The 19,276-nt window shown below is 46.1% G+C and overlaps 1 protein-coding gene across 1 annotated transcript in view; it reads right to left on the bottom strand.

Annotated features, from left to right (window-relative positions):
• The window catches only part of NUP210 (nucleoporin 210), a 115,814-nt gene that overhangs the window by 64,655 nt on the left and 31,883 nt on the right, over window positions 1-19,276 (bottom strand). The window contains exons 15-20 of the mRNA XM_077276978.1: window positions 19,007-19,228; window positions 18,357-18,530; window positions 7,362-7,554; window positions 7,174-7,280; window positions 2,685-2,789; window positions 1,264-1,365 (exon numbers count right to left, since the gene is read on the bottom strand). Coding sequence (XP_077133093.1) covers window positions 1,264-1,365; window positions 2,685-2,789; window positions 7,174-7,280; window positions 7,362-7,554; window positions 18,357-18,530; window positions 19,007-19,228 — 903 coding nt within the window. The remainder of the gene's footprint in view (window positions 1-1,263; window positions 1,366-2,684; window positions 2,790-7,173; window positions 7,281-7,361; window positions 7,555-18,356; window positions 18,531-19,006; window positions 19,229-19,276) is intronic.

Raw genomic sequence — 19,276 nt, 5'->3', positions numbered from 1 at the left:
ATATTTTCTGTATTTTATTATTTTCCCTACCTATGGGGGTGATAAAGGGGGAGTTTATTTACTATTTTTTTTATTTTGATCGCTGTGATAGAACTTATCACAGCGACCAAAATGTATAGGAACGAATCTGCCGGCCGATTCGGCGGGCGCACTGCGCATGCGCCTGCCATTTTCCAAGATGGCGGCGCCCATGGAGAAGACGGCCAGACACCGGGAGGGACATCGGAGCTAGGTAAGTATGGGGGGGTGGGATCGGAACACGGGGGGGGGGGGGGGGGGGGAATCGGAGGACCGGGGGAGCGGACAGGAGGGAGGAGGGGAGCGGACAGGAGATCGGGGCAGAAAGGAGGGGGCACCATAGTTTGGGGAACTTTCCCCGCGGCACACCCGACCATGTGTCGCGGCACACTAGTGTGCCGCGGAACACTGGTTGAAAATCACTGTTCTTATGATGATGTCCTCTTCTGGTCTTCACGCTGCGGTTCCGGCGTACTTTGTCTTCCCTGTTGAGGGCAGAGCAAAGTACTGCAGTGCACAGGCACTGGGCCTCTCTGACCTTTCCTGGCGCCTGCGCACTGCAGTACTTTACTCTGCCCTCAACAGGGCAGACAAAGTACGCCTGCGCCGGAGCTGCAGCGTGAAGAGAAGAAGTGGACGTCATCGTAAGAAGATAGGAGGCGCCAGAGCGGACCAGCACCGGGACCGCCCCTGGGTGAGTATAATCTAACCTCTTTTTCTCATCCTTTAGGATACATCCGGGGCTTATCTACAGGATTACACAATGCTGTAGATAAGCCCCTGATGCCGGTGGGCTTACCTCACCCTCGATTTTGGGGGTGACAGGTTCTCTTTAAGGTCTGCTCGGTCAAAGACCCAGTGCCCACTACTGGTATGGAAGAGACGTGGAAATACAGTATATTACATTTTAGCGTGACTGTACGAAAAAAAACAAAAAACACACTTTTCATATAGTACAATAAAGGTATACTGATATACAGGCCAGGAGGAGGCCAAAAAGGACATTTTTTGGTCCCCAGTTAGGTGATTGAAGCCCCATGAATACATTTGGTGCATGCACCAAACACTCAGAAGAGAACCTAAAGTTATATAAAGTTACATAAAACTGCGGAAAAGCCATTGGAAAATACAATTGTAGCTGTACTTTATTAGACATACACCCTTGTGCTTCTCTCCAATGGGAGAAATAGCCCTTATGTTTAATAAGTGAGCAATTTGACATCTGGCAAAAGCAACTGTACTCACCGTCACGGCGCCTTTTGATTCTTGAAAAACTGTGTTAATAATATTAGGAACACTGCTATTAATAAAGAAATATCCTGATCCCTCTAAAATTGTGAATTCAGCCTGAAAAAAAGACAAAAAAACTTTTTACAAAAAACAAAAACCCCTAACAAACAGGCCATCCCTGCACGTACCAAACATTATAGGCAGAGATGCTCACCCACCAGACACCCGATTCACAGTTGCTTTGTCAGCAACTGTGAAACGCGCGTCGAGTGCCTGGTGGGTGAGTATCTCTGCCAATAATGTTTGGTATCTAATATATAATACGCTTTCTTTGCATTGGGGTATTATCTTCTCCTCCCCCTTTTATCTGATTGCTCTGTCTACTGACCTAGCACTGTGAAACATTATATTCTATATACACTGTGGGACATACTCTTATTATCCATACTGTCGGCTCTTATTCTATTGTGACTTTATATGGAACTACTAGACACTCCTCAATATAAGGAGCATTTTTTTGTCATCTTACATAAAACAGTTCAACCCTACAGCATATTTCAATATTCAATTTCCAGGGTCCCCACAGTCCCAGAGTATTCCTCACTTACCCAGCTTTTTTGTCTGTGTGTCTGTAGATTTTTTCAAAAATATTCCCTATGTGTTTTTTTAATATCTGTACTAATAAAATGATATTTTAATTAAATATTTAATTAATTTAATTTCTCCTGGCACATTTTTTTCTCCCCTTTTCGGTATCAGTTCATTAGTGCCTTGAGGGACACATTACCCCTACCTGGGTTTACAATTTTCTTTTTCTCACTTTTTTTAGTTAAAAATGCTAGATCTCGTACTATGCCAGTATGGGGGACAAAAGAGGTTTGCGAGACTCCACCGTGTATACCAGGATTTCCAGTACCAGATGTTCGACCCTGATCAAGTCCTTTATGGTGTGACTAGGAGCTCTTCTGGGCAATTATTCTAATTAATGTGATTTGGTAAAATCATCTGTCTATGGCTACATTCTGTTTTCTTAAAATAAAAAGTGATATGCAGACTTGTGAATCCTCACAAAGTGTACACTGTGAGCTGTCAGGACTCTCCAGTGCTGGGAAGGAAAAACTACAAATATGTGATTTGCATACATGCGGTCATGTGCCGACTAGACATGCATGGCCTCATTCAATACAAGTGAATTGATGGTGCTTGGACACATCTAGTTGGAATGTGGCCGGATGTAGGCAAATTGCATACTAGCGATCACATGATCACCTGCTCCTGGCACCGGAGAATCCTGACAGCACACAGTCTTGCAGCCACATATGGTGACAGCCACTTGAGCCCCATGCCTGGACAACCCCTTTAAGATCAGATCAAGTTTGTCTGTTCTTTTTCAATTTAGTCCGCAGGGCTAGCAGTCATATTCAACCAAACCTCACCGTGACATCAGGATGATTATAGATGGAAATTGATCCAGGGTTTACTCTCACATCCTCCACGAGAAGAAGTTCTAAACTGGCGGCAACTGGTGCGAGTGATTTGGACTGGAACAGAAGAGACAATTAACTGAAGTGCAAAATATCAGACAAAAAACTAGATCTCAAATCTGGAAAATCAGCATAGACAGAAGGCGCGATAACTACAAAATCCCAGAATATATTAGTTAGAGGGGAAGACTGCACAAAGGTAATATATTTACAGTCTTCTGTGCCCAGCACTGTGTAATTGCAAAGGAAATGCAGCAACCAAAAAGAATGACAATTTTGTTATTTGTGTGTGTATAACGCACGGTTTAAACCATTTCATATTTTGTCTTTTTCATTTCTTTATTTTTAATTATTTTTTTTTTACTTCTTAAAAGAGGGATTTTTGGTTCTTACCGTAAAATCTTTCTTGGAGCCGCATTGGGGGACACAGGTAACCATGGGTGTATGCTGCTGTCGCTAGGAGGCTGACACTATGCAAATAAGAAAAATATAACTCCTCCCGGCAGTATACACCCTCCGACAGGCACCAAGCAACTTAGTTGGTGCAAAAGCAGTCGTAGGAGTAGGTAAAAACAAACTCAACCTATGTATCAACCCAAAACAACGGCACATCGGCCAACATGGTACAACATAAAGGGAGGGTGATGTGTCCCCCAATGAAGGCTCCAAGAAAGATTTTACGGTAAGAACCAAAAATCCCTCTTTCTTTCTCGCCTCATTGGGGGACACAGGTAACCATGGGACGTCCAAAAGCAGTCCCAAGGGTGGGAATAATATGTAGAGAGAAGGAGACTTCGGTCGTCCGGTGAGAAACCGCCGCCTGCAGTATCTTCCTACCCAGGCCTGCTTTCGTAGAAGCCTCAGTGTGCACTTTATAGAACTTTATGAAGGTGTAAATGGACGACCACGTTGCGGCCTTGCAAACCTGAGAAGCCGAAGCTTGGTGACGAACTGCCCAGGAAGCTCCCACAGCCCGGGTAGAGTGAGCCCTCACCCCGGAGGAGGCTGTTTGTTATTAACACGGTATGCCTCCAGAACCGCCGAACGGATCCAACGAGCAATTATGGATTTAGAGGTGGGGAGCCCCCTCCGACGACCTTCCGAGACGACAGAGGATCGGACTGGCGAAAAGAAGCAGTTCTGGAAAGATAGACTCAGATAGCCCTGACCAAATCCAGCTTGTGGAGAGATTTCTCCAAAGGATGAACTGGGGAAGGGCACAAGGAAGGAAGGACGATGTCCTCATTGATGTGAAAAGCCAAAACTATCTTTGGTAGAAAGGAGGGAACAGGCCGAAGGACCACTTTATCCTGGTGTAAAATCAGGAAGGGAGAACGACAGGACAACGCCACCAACTTGGAGACTCTCCTAATCGAGGTGATGGAGATCAAGAAAGCCACTTTCCAAGAAAGAAGGGAAAGGGAAATGTCCTGAATCGCTTTGAAAGGCGCACACTAGAGGGCGCCGAGTACGAGGTTGAGATCCCAAGGCTCGACATGAGGATGGTAAGGAGGCGCTATATGATCGACACCTTGAAGGAAGGTCCTCACATGGGGAAGGGAAGCCAGGTCTCTTTAAATGGTCAGGTTTCCGCTCTGTCCTTCCTCTTTCAAAGTGCTCAGGGAGAGGCCCGAATTGAGACCCGTTTGAAGGAAACCAAGGACTGAACGAAGGGAAAAGACCATAGAGAACAAACTGTTGTCATCGCACCATCAGAAAAAGGCCTTCCAACATCTAAGGTAGATACGCGAAGATGCTGGTTTCCTAGCTTTTATCATGGTTGGTATGACGCTGTTGGAAAAGCCTGTGTCCTTCAGGACCGCGGCCTCAACGGCCATACCATTAAATTCAGAGACCGAGAATTTGGGTGGAAGAGGGGTCCTTGCAATAGACGATCCGGACGGTCTGGAAGTCTCCAGGGGACGTCCGACAGCATGTTCACTAGCTCCACAAACCAGGCCCTCCGAGGCCAGTCTGGAGCTACTAGGAGAACAGGAACCCCCTCTGCCTTTATCTTTTTTACGACCCTTGGGATCAAGGGAAGAGGAGGAAACAGATAAGGCATCTGAAACTGAGCCCACGATATCAAGAGGGCGTCGCCGGCGATGGCCATTGGATCCTGAGACCTGGATACGTACTGGGGAACCTTGCGGTTTGTTCGAGAGGCCATTAGGTCGACATCCGGAACGCCCCACATTGGACAAATTTGGTCGAAGACAGCGAGGACAAGAGCCCACTCGCTCGACACGAGTCCCTGACAGCTGAGGAAGACGGCTTCCCAATTGTCCACCCCTGGGATGTGGACGGCCGATATGGAGGGGACGTGGATCTCCGCCCAAGGTAGGTCTTTGCCACCTCCTTCATGACCTGCTTGCTGCGAGTCCCTCCCTGGTGGTTTATGTAAGCCACTGCCGTGGCGTTGTCCGACTGAATGCAGACCGGTTGAATCTGACCCGACGTCCGCCTGCGAGGAGGGGGAACGGGTAGAGAGGGGTATTCCAGCTGACGCAGTGTGACCTGGGGAACTTCCTGGATCTTTTCTCAAGTCTGCCCCTGTGAGGGTCTTGGTCAGGTGCGAGCGAACCGCTGTGTGAGGCGTTCGTGGCACTGGTGGCAGTAGTTAGAAGCGGAATATGTTCTAGGACATGAACCAGGTACTGAGACACTTTAGTCAAGTCAGACACTGACAGACATGGCAACAGTCCAATCTGGGGGAGGGGGAGTGCACTCATCCCGAGCATTAGGGACTTCCTGAGGTACGGACATGTTGGAAGAACTGCAAGACGGACAGAAAGGAGACGGCTGGCCTGAAGCCCACTTTTTCTTACAGCGGGCACAAGCGTAGTGAGTGACCGTAGGGATATAGCCAGGGGCCCCTGCAGGGTTGTGCATAGGTAGAGAGTAAATGATACCTGAAGCAGGACGCCGAAGGCGATGCTGCTTAGGGAAGTAAAGGTTGGAGAAGGAGCAGAGCAAAGCCTACCAGACTCCAAGCGATAGCGGCAGCGCAGTAGACTGTGTCCCCCGCCTAGAAGAGGTATCCAGGGAGAAGGCGCCAGTGAAGCGGGGACTGCTGGAATCGGCACGTGTATCGAGCGAGCCGGAAGTGGGTGTGTCTGGCCAAAAAGAAACCAAGGGCTTGATAGGCTGAACGCTTGGAGGGGCGTGGTCCGCCAGAGAGTGCCCAATGCCAGCGCTGAAAACCAGAGTAGGCGTGCCCAGAGCTGAGGAGAAACACACTGGGTAAGGCGAAAGAAGGGGCGTGGCCTGCCGGGCCAAAGTCTACCGGGAAAAGAGGACAGAGACAGCACGCGCCAAAAGTAAACAGGCGCGAAATTTGAAAAAGTGACCGATAGGGGCTGGAGAACGCTACGGCGGCGATCGCTGCGGACACGGTAGGCGCACCTGGTAGGCTACTGGCCGGGGCAGGGGAGGATGTCTTGAGTACCTGATTGAAGAGTAGTTCTTGTAGCTGAGGATCGCGTCAGGAGCACTTGAAGGGTAGGAAAGGTCCTGGCAGAGGGATCCTCCTTCCAGCGCCATTCCGGCCGGTGCAGAAGACTGCGTCAACCCCTTAAAAAAAGGGGGGAGGTCATCGCAGGTGACCACCGTCTTCCTCTCAGCCCACTCCGAGGAGAGAGATGAGGAGGGGAAAGGGCGAGAACTGGCCACCAAAGATCACCCTGAACACCCGTAAGGGTGACAGGAAACGAAGTCCTGCCCAGCGGGTCTGAGAGTGGGCGAAACCACACTGCTCTCTCGGCCGCATAATGTGGGGAAAACAGGGTGAGAAAACTGCACCCTGTAACCCAGAGAAATTAATCTGAAAAAGAAAGGGAAAATGATTAATAACACATACAAAATCCCTGAAAGAAAAGATAAAGCAGATCTGGGGTTAGATCCAGGTAAGCCTCCTACAGACACTAAGCAAAAACTGAGTTGCCTGGTGCCTGTCGGAGGGTGTATACTGCCGGGGAGGAGTTATTTTTTTCTTATTTGCATAGTGTCAGCCTCCTAGAGACAGCAGCATACACCCATGGTTACCGGTGCCCCCAATGAGGCGAGAAGGAAACTAATTTTTTTTAGTCCCCCCCCCCCCCCATGTTAAGATCACTTAACAACTTAGATTATATACTCAATGTTACATAATTGAAGTACATAGGTAAACTGACATTCTCCTATGAAACCCGGTCATACGTATAAGGCCAAGCTTCATAGCTGGACCAGCATGGCAGCAAAGAGAACCTGAGCCCAGCTTCATATACGCACACCCAGAGTGTGACGGCTGCAGATACGGCAAGGTGGGTGAAAGGGTTAAAATTAAAAATCTTGTACCTGCATGCCTAATTGCATATTGTGCCGTAAACTATCTTCTGCATTACACAGAACAATGGGATCATTTATAATAACCACAAAGACTGCAAAGGCTTTTGAGACTTACCAGTGTTCTGACATTGGCAGCTTGGAGATGAGATTCCTGGTAATTATTTGCTTTTGCGGTAATAACTGCTGTACCGGATACTTGATGAACGTGAACATTGTTCAGACCTAAAACAATGACCGTAAATGAGATCTCATAGCGTCGTCGTTACAGATCAGTCACATGGAAAACATGAATGGACGGAATACCGTGCATCTTCCTCTGACCACTGCCATCTTCTTTCTGGCTATATTCCATGGGTTTAAAAAGATCAAAGTTGGCCAATGCCATCTTAGAGGAATCCCACTCCACAGCCAAAGAGGAAAAGTTGTCAAACTTTCTTCCCTGGTGATCGTAGGACGACAACTGCAGTAACTGATTCCGATAGTTGGAAACTGGAATCTAGGACAAAATAAATGGTACGGAGATTTATTATGTAAATCGTGGAATGAATACATTTAGCAAATACCAATAACCACATTAGTAAAAAATTGGAAATCTTTCACATAATAATAATAATAATAATAATAATCTTTATTTATATAGCGCCCACATATTCCGCAGCACTTTACAATTAAGTGGGGACATATACAGACAGATTCAATACAAGTTAAGACAATTTAAACAGTGACATTAGGAGTGAGGTCCGTGCTCGCAAGCTTACAATCTACAAGGAAATGGGGGGGACACAATAGGTGAAAAGTGTTTGTTATTTCAGGTCTGGCAATTATAATAAATAGGGATTTTCATATAAAGCTGCATGATCCGGTCATCAGCCCGTGTGTTTAAGTGCAATAGTCAAGTATCAAGTGCAGTTATGTGCATGGAGGGTGTGGAGACAGATGAATAGTAGGGTGCAGATTCAGAATAATATTTGGAAGGAGGGAACAGGGCAAAGTTAGTTTACTGAGTAGTTGATGTGGTAGGCTGTTTGAAGAGATGGGTTTTTAGAGCGCGCTTGAATAGGTCGGGGCTAGGTATCAGTCTGATCGTCTGGGGAAGTGCATTCCAGAGAGCTGGCGCAGCACGAGAGAAGTCTTGTAGATGGAGGTACGAGGTTCGGATTATGGGGGATGTTAGCCTTAGGTCATTTATAGAACGGAGGGCACGTGTAAGGCGATAGACAGATGAGAGAGGAGATATAAGGCGGTGCAGAACTGTGGAGGGCTTTGTGGGTGAGAAAGAAGAGTTTATACTGGACCCTGTAGCGAATGGGTAGCCAGTGTAATGACTGGCACAAGATGGAGGCATCGGTGAAGCGGTTGGACAGAAATATGACCCTGGCTGCCGCATTCAAGATGGATTGGAGAGGAGAAAGTTTGGTAAGAGGGAGACCGATCAGAAGAGAGTTGCAGTAGTCCAGACGGGAATGAATAAGAGCGACAGTAAGAGTCTTAGCAGTTTCAAAGGTGAGAAAAGGTCGGATTCTGGAGATGTTTTTAAGATGTAGGTGACAAGAGCGAGTGAATGATCTGATATAGGGAGTAAAGGAAAGTTCGGAGACGAATATGACCCCAAGACAGCGGGCATGCTGCTTGGGAGTTATGGTTGAACCCTCCAGAGTAATTTCGATGTTGGGAAGAGTGAGGTTAGTAGAAGGGAGAAACACAAGAAGTTCCGTTTTGGAGAGATTTAGTTTCAGATAGAGGGAAGACATGATGTTAGAGACAGCAGACAAACAATCCTTGGTATTTTGTATTAGGGTAGGGGTGATGACAGGGGAAGAAGTGTATAATTGGGTGTCATCAGCATAGAGATGATACTGGAACCCAAATCTGCTGATTGTTTGTCCAATAGGGGCCGTGTATAGAGAGAAGAGGAGGGGGCCTAGGACTGAGCCCTGCGGAACCCCGATAGTAAGGGGACGAGGAGAGGAAGAGGAGCTGGCAAAGGATACAGTGAAGGAGTGGTCAGAGAGGTAGGAGGAGAACCAGGAGAGGGCTGTGTCCTTGAGACCTATGGAGCGGAGCATAGTGAGAAGGAGCTGGTGATCCACAGTGTCAAATGCAGCAGAGAGGTCCAGGAGAATCAGCAGAGAGCAATGACCTTTGGATTTAGCTGTTATTAGATCATTAGAGACTTTAGTGAGGGCAGTTTCAGTGGAGTGTAAGGGTATGTGCACACGTCCGGATTTCTTGCAGAAATTTCCTGAAGAAAACCGGAAATTTTCTGCAAGAAATCCGCATTTTTTTTTTTTGCGTTTTTTTTCCGTTTTTTTCGCGGTTTTTTTTAGCATTCTGCAAGCGTAATTAGCTTGCAGAATGCTAAAGTTTTCCAAGCGATCTGTAGCATCGCTTGGAAAACTGACTGACAGGTTGGTCACACTTGTCAAACATACTGTTTGACAAGTGTGACCAACTTTTTACTATAGATGCAGCTTATGCAGCATCTATAGTAAAAGATAGAATGTTTAAAAATAATAAAAAAAATGGTTATACTCACCCAGACATCTCATCAGCGGCGTCCGTTCCTCTTCCTACAGCTGGTGTGTGCGCGCAGGACCTTCCATGACGTCGCGGTCATGTGAGCGGTCACGTGAACGGTCACATGACCGCTCACGACCAATCACAAGACAGTGACGTCATCACAGGTCCTTTACCGCACAGCAGCTATAGGAACCGAAGCGGCAGCATGCAGCGGTGAGGCGGGAAGACATCGAGGGTGAGTATAGGACTATTTTTTATTTTAATTCTTTTATTTTTGACCAATTATATGGTGCCCAGTCCGTGGAGGAGAGTCTCGTCTCCTCCACCCTGGGTACCAACCGCACATAATCTGATTACTTCCCGCATGGTGTGCACAGCCCCGTGCGGGAAGTAAGCAGATCAATGGACTCCTAGGTGTGCGGAATCCCCCGCAATTCCGCATTTTTAATGAACATGTTGCTTTTTTTTCCGCGATGCGATTTTTTCGCGGAAAAAATCGCAACATTTGCACAAAAAATGCGGAATACACTGTAAATAATAGGAGGCATATGTTAGCGTTTTTTTCGCGTTATCACGTTTTTATAGCGAAAAAACGCGAAAAAACCGCTAAAAATCCTGAACGTGTGCACATGGCCTAAAGAGCGGAAACCAGATTGTAAGGGGTCGAGAAGAGAGTTATCTGAGAGATAGCAGATTAGACGGGAGTGGACCAAGCGTTCCAGGAGTTTAGAGATGAAGGAGAGGTTAGAGACAGGTCTGTAGTTAGCAGTGCAGTTCTGGTCCAGGGATGGCTTTTTAAGTAAAGGGGTTATGATGGCATGTTTAAATGAGGAGGGAAAGTTTCCTGAAGAAAGAGAGGTTAAATATTTTAGTCAGGTGAGTGGTGACCACTGGTGAGAGAGACTGCAGGAGAGGTGAAGGAATGGGGTCACTGTTGCAGGTTGTAGGCCGAGCAGAAGCGAGGAGCTTGGAAACTTCTTCTTCTGAGACAGGCTCAAAGATGTCTAGTGAGCTTGAGGTGCGGCAGGGAAGAGGATCCAGGCACTGAGGAGATTGGGCTGAGATATCCTGATGGATGTGGTTGATTTTTTTCTAGGAAATAAGTGGCCAGATCCTCACCACTGAGATTGGTGATGGGGGCCTGTACTTTAGCTTTCAGGAGGGAGTTTAAGGTTTCAAAAAGTCGTTTTGGGTTGTTGGATAGTGAGGTGATGAGGGTGGTGAAGTAGGATTGTTTGGCCAGATAAAGGGCAGAGTTATAGGTTTTGAGCATGAACTTATAGTGGATGAAGTCTTCTGCTAAGAGAGACTTTCTCCACTGCCGCTCTGCACACCTTGAACAACGCTGAAGAAAGCGTGTTTGCATAGTGTGCCAGGGCTGCCGTTGTCTGTGTCGGGTCTTTCTGCGTGTAGAAGGTGCTGCTTCATCTAGGGCATTCTTCAGTGTATTATTGAAGTGTGACAATGCTAATGCAGCGCCCCAGAGTCCTGGTCGTTGCAGTACTGTGGCTCCGCCGCTATGGGGAGCTATGGTGCGTCCGATGGCACTGAAGGAGTTCATCTGATCAGGTATCACAGACACCAATACATTTCACAGCCGGGCCTCCGGGGGGAGCTAAGGGTGCTATTCAATAGGCCACTCCCCACCATAGTGGGTAAACTGGGGGTCAGGCAGGAAGTTAGATCAGAAAGCTGACTGGGTTGGAACCAAGCAACACCTTGTGGCAGAGGGTGTTGTAGGGGAAGATACAGTAGGGTCTCTGTCAGGGGTGGGATCCTGACAGAGGCTTGGCAACGAGAACGAACGTAACGGGACCGTGCCTGCTCCGGGTAGCGGCGGTGCCCAAGAAAGGATTAGAAGAGAGATAGATTGTGCTGAGTGAGAAACGGGATCACGTAAAGGAGAAATACCAGTAGGAGTCGTGCTGTAAGACCGAAGCAACATCCTACTGAGGCGCACTACCGGTGGCCGGAACGCCGAGGGAGTAGAATAACATTCAGCTTCAAGCAATACTCCAAACAGCGGCAGGACAGTCAGTCTCAGGCGGGCTGTCTAACTCAAATCACCTATGAAGTCTTGGGAGGCAATTGTGGGAGAGGGGCGTCTCTAGGGTCCCGGAAGAACTCCAGGCCTACCCGTCAAACGGGTGCCGTTCCTACCCGAACCTCAGGGAGGGACGGAGGATTAGCAGAACATCATCTAATCGAGTTGTGAGGGAACATCAGAAACAGACACAACAGTTGTGGGGTACTTTCCGTAAGCACAGCAGGGAAGGACTACAACACATAGCGCTAGGGGGAAGGCACAGATTTCCTCCTGTGAAGAGAACTCTGGAAGTGCCATTGGACCGGCCGGACTTGCGCAGCCTGGTGAGCCGTATTCTGGATTGAGGACTCAGAGATCTTCAGTAAAGAGGTAAAGAGACTGCAACCTGGTGTCCTTGTTATTTATCGCGACTTGCACCCCACAACTGCACCGTTACAACACCACTTATTTCACCGGACGTCCCCCACTGACAGACAGGGCCACGGACCGGGTCTAGCCACCGTGACAACCCCAGGACTGAGACCTAGAGGTCCGGCTCCGGGTACCCCTAGGCCCTGCGGCGGTGTGGGGGCGCTCCACTAACTCTGGACAGGAGAGGGAGGAGATGGGGGCTAAAGATGTGTGGAGATTGTTCATAAGCTGCTGGGTATTAATGGAACGTGTATTCCGATAAGTGTAGTAAGTGGGGGTGTCCTGAGTGAGGAGACAATTCTTGACAGAGAAGGAAAGAAGGTTGTGGTCTGAAAGCGGGAGAGGGGAGTTAGTAAAGTCGTGCAGCGATCCGGGACGGGAGAAAACCAGGTCCAGAGTATTCCCGTCCTCATGCGTAGGAGAATTAGTAAACTGTGAGAGGCCGAATGAAGAAGTTAGAGAAAGAAGATGAGAGGCAGATTGGGAGAGGGGATCACTGATGGGGATGTTAAAGTCTCCCATAATGAGGGTGGGGATGTCACAGGATAGAAAGTGAGTAAGCCAGGTGGCAAAGTGGTCTACAAACAGGCGGGAGGAGCCTGGAGGGCGGTAAACAACCACCACCCGCAAGGAGAAGGGCTTAAAGAGTCTGACGGTGTGGACTTCAAAGGAAGGAAGTGTAAGTGAGGGAACCGGGGGGGATGACCTGGAAAGCACACTGTGATGAAAGGAGCAAACCAACGCCCCCCCCCCCCCCCTGTCTGTTTTCAGGTCTGGTGGTATGCGAAAATTTCAGCCCACCAAACGAGAGAGCGGCAGCAGCGGTGGTGTCTGAATGCTGGGTCCAGGTTTCTGTAATAGCCAGAAGGTTAAGGGAATTAGACATGCCGACTTTACTCAAAAAAGTTTGGTTTTATACCCATCACATATCTCAATCAAATGACCACTATGTCAGCCAAAGTTGGGACTCACAGGAAAAATAAATTGTTGGCGTAATTATTTATTTATTTATTTTTTTTTAGGGGAAAAGCTATATAAAATATAAAAAAGAAGATAGGCAAAATAAAAAACGGTATCTACAACTAAAGTTAAATTAAAAAGACCTCTGTTGAACAAAAAAATAGAAGCAGCAAAAATAAAAATTCCTGTTTTTAATACAGCAATCCAATATTTGAAATATTAATCTGATCATCAAGAACGAAAACATCCCGGGCTGGAAAGAAGTTAAAGAAGAAGCGGTCACTTGTCATAACTATGGAATTGTTTTACTGTGTGTAAATGCCACTGTAATCCAGAATCAGGCGACCTTTTCCTTTTGGTAACTAATTGGCCTGATCATCCTTGTATGTAAAATCTAGTCTTATCTTACACAATGGTGCGCGGGGCTGGCCCAGACTCTTATGAGCGTCATTCTGAGGACCACACCCTATGAATACAAAAATTGATCTAGGCTGCATTCACAAATCCATTTGAAGTGGACCTATAGTGCTTCAGTGATCCATACACACATCTGATCTGTGAGACTCAGCAGATTATATTTGTGGATCAGACTCAAGAACTGAAGTATATGGGGATCCATTAAGAACGGAAGACATAATTTTTGGCTTCGGTTTTCCATCGGTGCTGGGCTTGGTTTGAATTTTTTTTTTATGTTTATGTGTGTGTGTAGAGATATATATATCGTGCATATCATAATTCCCTGGTCCTTTAACAGAAGATCAGTTTAGTATATAGGTTTAATTCCTTGCTCTTTATACGGTAACTGTATCAAAGCTATTTTTTATTGAGTGGATTCTCTCCACAATTGGCTTAAAAACCTCTCACGCTATGTTCACACGTTGCATTTTTGCAGCTGATACGAATACAGAATATGACCTTAGTCAGTATTCTGTTAAGTGTGCAGCACTTTTGCAAGAAAGGGAGGGTTTCCCTCAATTTGGGTTTCCCTCTAGGACCTTTGTCCCCAGAATTTCATGGTGGTTCTAACCTTGAACACTTGAAATAACCCCCAAGATTTCTTGAAACTCCCCTGAAATGCGGCGGAGAGGTACAAAGGAACACTAGTAAGGACAGCACCACACCTGGGGACTGTCCTTGCTAGGATGGGAGACAGACGGGGCACGACAGGCTTGTTTAGAAATATTTACCACCCTTTTCTCCTAAGATGATGGACGGCTCACCCTGGACAACAAAGGGGTGAGACAAAACCTTTTTTAATGACAACTGTTTTTTATTGAGCATTTTTGTGTATTTGTTTGATTGCATGTTCCCCATTCTTTGAGACAGAATGGTAAAATCGAACATTTAATTCATATCACTATTTATCCTTATTGCTACCCCATGAACACAGCCTAATTCTTGCAATTACCGTAATTTTGTTGTTTGTATGAAGCTTAGGCTTTTTTTTTAGGTTCTCCCCCCTTAGGAAGATATAAAAACTGCCCAATAGACAAGGGAACATGCACGTCACTTCTTCCAAGAGGATCCTGAAGGAAACTTGGGACTGTGCACTCAAAAAAAATAATGACATGTCACTTGTGTCTCAGTGACCCGGTTTCCCTATCTGGGTGTCTAGCCTAGCGCAGTCATCGCCTGGTGGTGGCGCATCCGCAGTGAGGTCCTGATGATGTTTCGAGAGCCAGATAATCAGTCTGCACATGTGCTGCCCCAGGCAATGACTGCACTAGGCAAGAGATCTCGCTAGGGAAGGCAGGTCACAAAGAAGACGGGCCTGTCAGACACTGACTGGTGGCAGGCAGAGGGTGGGAAATAGGGCAGGAGAGTCACAGTGTCCAACCCCTCTGCACTTGAGACTCATTTGCATAATATTTCAAAGATTAATTTCTCTGAGACAAAAGAAAAAAGTTAAGATTAAAAAAACAATCAGAAAATACCATACAGTAAGTAAATCGTAACAGTACATGTAACTAATAGGGTTCTTAGTTGACATTATTTTGATTTAAAAAAAAAAAAAAAAAGCATAAAAGCTATCCCACCACATCAAGGTGACCATAACTTTACTATCTCACCTCACTATGCGACAGCAGACCTCTATAGATGGAGGCAGAGAAGGACCCAGGTCTGACTGTTTTGCACCTGTTCGTGAATAGCTATATAGACCAGATCCACCTTTTTGGGGCTGTGCATCTGTGTCTGTATAGCTTTCTACAGAAAGAACCTGGGTCCTGCTGTATCATTGTCTATTGAGGTCTGCTGGGATATAGGGAGGTAAAATACTAGGAATAGGACCATCCTGATTGGGTCACCTTGTCGCGGTGTGATGGCTTTCATGCTTTTTTGTTGAAAATGTCAACCAAGTCCCCATGTTATTTACATGTACTACTATTTACTTGATGCTTACTTACTGTAGAGTATTTTCTCATTGATTTCCCCCTAGGTTTTATGTTCATGGCCAAAGTGTGAATGTGCACCTACACATTGCACTTATACCAACAGGTGTGTGGCACATTTCTTAGTTTTTTACTAAAAACACAAAAAAGGAATGGATAAGAATATCTTTAGACGACGTGTGTGGGAACTGAAGTTACTTGTGGGTCACGTGGAGGTACTGTAAGGTGAACACTAGGAACTCCATCTACATTTTATTTACCTGGGAAGAACTTTATAGGGATAGTTCCAAAGCATCAACCCTCAGGTGAAACGGTTCACAGATCATATCTTACAGACGTACTTTACGACTACAGCTCACCCGGTTTTTCAAGCCTTCTGTGTAAATGCCAATAAATGTAAGTTCTATAGAGATAATAACACACATCTGTGTTCTTTAAGATCAACACTTGGTGGTGGGATATGTGCCAAGTGTGGTACACACCTTTTGGCTGGAGAAGAAACATTCTGACTTCATTCAAGTTACTGCTTTATCTTTATGCTTTTTTCATAGCTTCAGACAAAAAAAAAAAATCTATTCTGCAACATAAGGACTACATTTATTCAGATATTTGGCATTTGCCGTGTCGCATACACCATGTGCAGACATTGCAGTAGCTTAGGTATCCATGGTTACGACCACTCATATAGTGACAGTTATTCGTTAGTGGTTGTAACCATTGATACCCAAGTTACTGCAATTGCTAAACAAGGGTTAAGCAACAAAGCGAATCTTAAAAACTACACTACATTTCTATTTGGAGGTGTGATGAACGCGCACCTCGCCACTCCGCCTGACAGCCTCATTAAGCAATGCGGTCTCCCACTTTCACCATCATGTCGTTCCTCACCCCCCGGGGACATGCAAAGTCAGCTTGATACAGTTTTATACAAACACCTCCTTGTCCAAACAGGCCCAGGGAGAGGATGTGGCCAACGCAGTCACTGACATGTCACCACACTTGCCCACAACCTTGACTGGCTGAGAGGCCACTTTCAATAGCACCAGACTGCCACGAGTTCCTCGTTAGATATAAACCCGGTCCGTTAACGGGATTATGTCGGGCCAGAAACCAGCCTCGGTAGCATGGAAAGCTAAGCCAAGAAACAGACGTGTGGATACTTGGATTGGGATAAAAGAGCAGCGCAAGGTTAAAATTATATATTTAATCGTCTTAAGGGCACACTAAACAATACACTATATACACAATGGTTATACATATACAATGGTCAGATATGCAAATAAAATAGTGGTAGGCCAAAAGATATAAGCAGACGGATCATGTCAATTACCGGTTTGATGTTAGACCATGTGCGATGGGCCGCAGGGGGCATAGGCTAGCAGCTGGTTCCTCGATCCTTCACAACACGTTACTCGACATGGCCCCCCATTTTCCAAGTGAACTGCAAGCATAACAGACTGAGGTGCCACAAGGCCTTACACTAGCCTTTATCCCCTTTGGGACCACTCCCTCCTGTCCTCTGGGATGAACCTAAACCACCTCCCCTTGCCTTTGGCAGCTAAAAACTCCAAAACCTAAGATGGGTCATAACTCCTTAATGGATGGTCTTAGGAAAGCGGTTTTGGTGCCATCGGATCCAGCCTGGCCCCTGCTATACGCTGAGACCAAACACAGCTTTGCTACCTGGCTACTTCAAGCCATTTCACGCATCTTCCCATTGTGTGGTGCTAAAACAAAATCGAGACTCTGGAAGGTGTTCGGTCCGGTCCAGAGATCTTGAAAAATGTAACCAGTGTGTAACCAGGACGTATGATAAATCCATATTCTCCTTATGAACTCATAGCTGACTCAACAAAGCGGTTAGACTGCATGGTATTCATTTTGCAAGCAAGCCTTTTGTTTGGAGCTTAGCTGGCTCAAGGTGCGAGATCTGTCACTAACAGCCTTTTGAGGCTTGACCCCCTGTTGAGGTAGGTGTCCTGTTACAGCTGCACATGGGAAGGGGGTTTTATAATCCCAAGTCAAATAGGATACAAATGATTGACAAATTAGATCTCCAATGTTCTTCACAGGAGGCATTCGCTATTATTACACCTTCTATATATTGGGACAGGATGTTGGAGATGTGAATACCCCTTTAAAGAGGTTATGTGATGTTTGCTCAGGAGCATGGTGCTCCTCTGCCTCCTGCTTTTCAGTTTGGACCAGCAACATGGTTTGTTACTAGCCCGGAAGTGTGCTCTCCCGCGCTTCTAGCGGAAATTTAGAGAACTAGGAGGAAAAACAGCGCAATAGGGTCTTATCTGGGAGAGCTGTTTAAAAAAAGGTTATGCTAACCTGGTTTAGTTGTGTATACACAACATTTTCATGACATACAGATCAAGTTGCTGCAAGTTCAACAGGTCATCAGATAGAGGAGATACAGATAAGGAGGATCTGTGGATGATCAACAGTATAGTAGATCCAAATCCAGACAAGTTGTAATAGTGGTTTTCTTTAATCAGGCGGAACGTTTCGAAGTACTACAGTACCATGTTTTTTTTTGTCCTGATGAAGTCTGTAGCACTTCGAAATGCGTCAACTGAATAAAGAAAACCGCTATCATCTCCTGTCTGGATTTGGATGTATTATACTATTGTGCAGTAACGCAGATCATCCGCAGATCATCCTACGCTGCTAGAGGACGCAGCTTTGCCACAGCAGCATTGGAACACTTCAGCTGGCTGGATCCAGCACTCTAAATTAAAACTTTAAAGTGTATGTTCCATGCGTTTGAGACCAGCCAGTTCTGGTAGACTGCAGAGGTAATCTAGGCAACAAGCACTAAACAAAAACAATTAAAAACCATACAATTTTTACCAATGCATGTGCTACCTATGAAGTAGAAACACTCGGCACCAGATACTAAATTTTGCACGAATCTCGTCAATTCATTATTCGGCATATAATGCAGGAAGAAAGATCACGTACCACTTGCTTCTCTTGCTGCATCAGGGGACATATGAGGTCCATATGAGAATGTTTATACACCGGATTCATAGTAAATCGTGATGGGGGAGAACAGGCAAGCTTCACGTTAACACCCTCCACTGCTGGAAACGGGTTGGTCTCTGTCGGCTGATTTCCAATGGACAGTGAAATTATCTACCGAAAAAGAAAAGTCCAAGTTATGCCTCGAAATGCGTCGGTCTAAAAGGTGCAGGTACAGATTAGGTTAAGGTCTGCAGAACCGTCTGACCATCTATTGTGCCTAGGGACTCCTTTTCCTTCTAATAGAAGTATTGGGCATGCTGAATTACAACGCTTAGACTATTTTTACTATGGAAATAAAATACTGCCAGGAAATTGACAGTGCTGACGCCGTTCGTTCCTTGGGAGACGCATTAATTCTTGGCCGACAGGAGCACGAATGTGTATGGAGCATGATGTACCACAGAGTTGCATACATCGCCCATACAAAGAATGGTATCCTATGGGCGAGTTTTACAACTCTACAGTTGCATATGGAGCAGTTGTCCGCCAGATACATATGTAGCCAGATGTACGTCACATAGATACCATAAAACCATGGACGTGTATGCTCAAACTTCAGAAACAGCCAAGTAGACACTCAACCTTACCTGTTCCCCAAGGTCTCGGCAAACAGTTCTGATCCAATGCTGGAAATGGTTACGAGTTAATGGGGTGTCAAGAAGGAACAAACCAGTGCTGTCTTCATCTTCTGCAGATAAATTCCTGAAGAATTTCAGAGGTTCAAGAACCCAAGGCTTTGGCCCACCTTCAAAGAGCATGTCTTTAGAGGAACCCAATGTAACCAGTGCTACCGATGGCGGATCAATAGTCTATAAGAAGAGAAAAAACTATTTGTTTACACACATACGCATTCATTT

The sequence above is a fragment of the Ranitomeya variabilis genome, chromosome 8, assembly GCF_051348905.1.
Source record: "Ranitomeya variabilis isolate aRanVar5 chromosome 8, aRanVar5.hap1, whole genome shotgun sequence".
NCBI classification, from domain to species: Eukaryota; Metazoa; Chordata; class Amphibia; order Anura; family Dendrobatidae; genus Ranitomeya; species Ranitomeya variabilis.
The sequence above is the reverse complement of the archived record's forward strand: the minus strand, read 5'-3'. Positions and strand labels throughout refer to the sequence as shown.